Source organism: Bidens hawaiensis, unplaced genomic scaffold, assembly GCF_021521415.1.
Source record: "Bidens hawaiensis isolate Kalapana, Puna unplaced genomic scaffold, B.hawaiensis_p1.1 tig00010256_1, whole genome shotgun sequence".
Taxonomy (NCBI): Eukaryota; Viridiplantae; Streptophyta; class Magnoliopsida; order Asterales; family Asteraceae; genus Bidens; species Bidens hawaiensis.
The window spans coordinates 600,985-604,631 of record NW_027491777.1 but is presented as its reverse complement, the minus strand read 5'-3'; the positions used below and the strand labels follow the sequence as shown (position 1 = coordinate 604,631).

The following is a 3,647-nucleotide window of genomic DNA, read 5'->3' as shown; positions in this document are numbered from 1 at the left end:
AAAGACATCACCTTTGCCATTCGATTTAGGGCCACTTTGTTAGTTTGGTATGTAATCAACCACAATAATTTATCTTTTGTTTCAAGTCTCTTGGTATTTGCCTTCAATTTAAGGCCTGTTTGTTAGGTTGTATACCTCTGCTTTAGATTCACATTTTATTGTTTAACAATAACTTATGAAACAGGACCTATACTAACATAATTTGGCTGCATCACTGCCTGCATGTCATTAGGAAGAGCCAAGATGTTGTAAGGCCAGTGGAACAGATATGTAAATTAGGTTGAGTTTAGATTGAGGATATATATAATTGTTACTATTGAGGGTTTGTATGTAAATTAGTTTATTAAGGGTAAAATTGTCATTTAGTTGATTAATTTTAATGAAATGGAAAGATATTTAATATATATGGTTTAAAAAGAGGAAAAAAGTAATTAAATATTTAGCATGGGGAAATATGTAATAAGGGAAATTAAGGAGGGATATATGTAAATGCCCCCTTTTAAAATGAAGGTGATGATTTAAAAAAATTAATGATAAAAGTTTTTAAATAGGAATGATGGTTTACTCCTTAAAGTTAGACGATGTGTTCTTTTTCTAATAGTAGCACGAGTCACAAGACCATACCATAGGACTTGACTTACACTCACCCACAGGCGTGGACGGTGGACCCGCACACTACACGAAAAGTAACAGCCACGTGGTATGTCATCACCGCCGCCCCAAATATTGCTTCGACACCTGTGTGTGTATGTTCCTTTCGGTGCAATAATAATATAATATCACATCATTATAGTCACACAAATTAATATTATTATCATGAAAAAATTCACAAAATAGCTCATTTATAAATTGTGTTTTTAAGAATATTCTCACTAATTCACGTTTCCAACTTTATTCATTTGGTATCTCGTCGCCGATATAATAGCGAACGCCGACGGTGCGTTACTGAAACAAATAGAATAACGACACGAGGCCGGAATAGGTTGTCGACGATGTGTTCTTCGGCCCATATAATCACAGACGATGTGTTCTTGTTAACGACGTCAATGACGGGCTGCCATACCTGACACCCGTGTTCACATCACCGACGACGACCTGCCGGATCTCATGGCCGACGAATTGCTGGGTATAACATAGGGTTGACGATGCGTTATGTTGCTAACGTAGGGTAGCAGCGATGCGTTATCCACTAACGCATCGTCGACGACCTATTCCGGCCACATGTCGTTATTCTATTTGTTTCAGTAACGCATCGTCGGTGTTTGCTATCATGTCATCGACGACGAGATGCTAAAGGGACAAAGTTGAAAACTTGAATTAGTATGGATAATCTTGAAAACACATTCTCTAAATGGACCATTATCGGAATTTTCCCTATTATTATTATTATTATTAATTTATTATTATGTTGCTTGCGTGATATGGACCTTGGTGGGCCATGAAACATACACTGCACTTGATCCAGCCCACTTTTAAAAAATAAAAACCCTATTTCCCACCTTTATAAATATCCCCTGTTTTCTTATTATCTTCAACCTCATAAGACCTAACGTGACATCCGATAGCCGTTGCAGCTACAGAAATTTCATTTTACGAGTTTCTGTAGTTGCATCGATTAATTAAGTTCATCAATGGCTAAAGTTGTCTCATCTTTTGTCGTTCAGCAATTCTCTGTTGTTGCCAGGTGATTTCACGTTAACAAAATTTAGTTTGTAACTTTGCCTTTGTATGTATTAATTAGGAGCGTTACTTGTCGGCAAGACTTAAAACACGACATGAAGTAAAACATGTTTTTGTTTTAACCAACGTGACATGTTTTAAAACAGGTCAGGTTCGGATAGATCTGTTTTAAAACGAAGTCGGGTTCTGGTTGTCTCGTTAATCTGTTTTAGTTAATGAAATTCGAAAGAATATTTTATAATTATAGTTTCAATAAATTTCAAGATTTTTAATATTTTTTTAAAATAAATTATACTCGATATGTTTTTATAACATAGTTTGAGCGGAGGGACTTCAAATTATGGAGTTTGTCGGTCTAAGAAACAAGAAAGTTGTAGTTTTTACGTTCAAAAACAAAAGTTAAAATTATTTTTAAAAAGTTTCTTTATGTTTTTAACGTCAGTTGAATAGGTTAAACTTTTGACACAAATAAAAAAGGAAAAAATGTTATTAAAAAGTTATTATTTTATTTGACACAAATAAAAAGGAAACATTGTTTTTTAAAAGTTGTATTATTTTTTATAAGTTAGTTAAATGGGTTAAACTTTTGACACCAAATAAAAAAGGAAAAAATGTTATTAAAAAGTTATATTGTTTTATTTGACACAAATAAAAAAGGAAAAAATTGTTTTTAAAAAGTTCTGTTATGTTTTTAAGTCTGTTAATTAGGTTAAACTTTTGACACAAATAAAAAAGGAAAAAATGCTATTAAAAAGTTATATTATTTTTATTTGACACAAATAAAAAAGGAAAAAATGTTTTTTAAAAGTTGTATTAGTTTTTTTTATAAGTTAGTTTAAAACTTTTGACACAAATACAACGGGTTGGGACATCAACTCGCAACTTGTCAACACATTAAGTCGTTAACTTGACACAATTGACATCACTAATAATGATTATGTTGGAATTTTTTTGAACAAATAATATTTATTAGTATTTATTACGGTATATATACTACAATTTCCTAAATTTTATAAAGAGATTATTTATTTGTTTAATAATTTTTTTTATAAAAACGTGACCCATCTCCTACAGATTATAATGTTTTGGATGATTATTACAGGCGTGGATACGCATCGGCATCGCAGGGAGTAGTATCTGAAGCCGCAAAGGGTAGCGTGATATCGATGATGAAGAACGGAGGTGAAGAATCGAAGAACTCAACCGCGTGGATTCCGGATCCGGTTACTGGGTACTACAAGCCAGAAGGACATGGAAACCAGATTGATCCAGCTGAGCTTCGTGAGATGCTGTTGAAGCACAAAACTAGGCAGAATTAGGAAGCACTTTGATCCGCTAGTTGGATTGAGCTATGATGCATGATTGATTTGCTTCGTTTAAATCGTTGTTTCGGGCTGTTCAACTGGATCGAATTGATTATGTTTAGAAGGATGAATTGGTTCATGATTCTACATCTCTCTCTATCTCTGTCATTTATCTTTATAATAATTAATAAGTTATGTGTGCTAGAAACGTTGTAACGTTATCAAATGTTTACTGCTTTTCTAATTATCACTTTTGGTATTTGTGTTCTTTTATGTTCACATATTTGCTAGTTTGCACATGCAAATATGATTAGCTGGAATTAATCTGTTTTTTCAATGAATCTTTAATAATTTATCTTAAGTTTTCCTTTTAAATATGAGGTTTGGATTAAATACAAATAAAATTAATGTGCTAAATGTGAAAATTAAGTAGAGTAATTATATATACAAATAGAGTAATTATTAGCACGTTAATTTTATTTGTACGTTAACCTTCTCCTTTAAATATGATAGCGGAATTTGTTTGAATGAATCTTTAACTTGATTTAGTGCGCACAAAAGAATAACATTCTTAATTTCTCAAATTTTAATCACAACATTTCTCCAAACCATTCTTTCACAATGATAATGAAAATAGCAATTTGATTTTCTTTCTTTTTTATT

At 32.0% G+C, this 3,647-nt stretch overlaps 1 protein-coding gene across 1 annotated transcript; it reads left to right on the top strand.

Annotated features, from left to right (window-relative positions):
• Positions 1 to 1,529: 1,529 nt before the first annotated feature.
• On the top strand, positions 1,530 to 3,243 carry LOC143534649 (protein SENESCENCE-ASSOCIATED GENE 21, mitochondrial-like). The gene is made up of 2 exons (XM_077029087.1): positions 1,530 to 1,684; positions 2,783 to 3,243. Exons 1-2 carry the CDS (start codon positions 1,632 to 1,634, stop codon positions 2,997 to 2,999), a joined length of 270 nt encoding a protein of 89 aa, XP_076885202.1. The 5' UTR covers positions 1,530 to 1,631; the 3' UTR covers positions 3,000 to 3,243.
• The last annotated feature ends 404 nt before the right edge of the window (positions 3,244 to 3,647 follow it).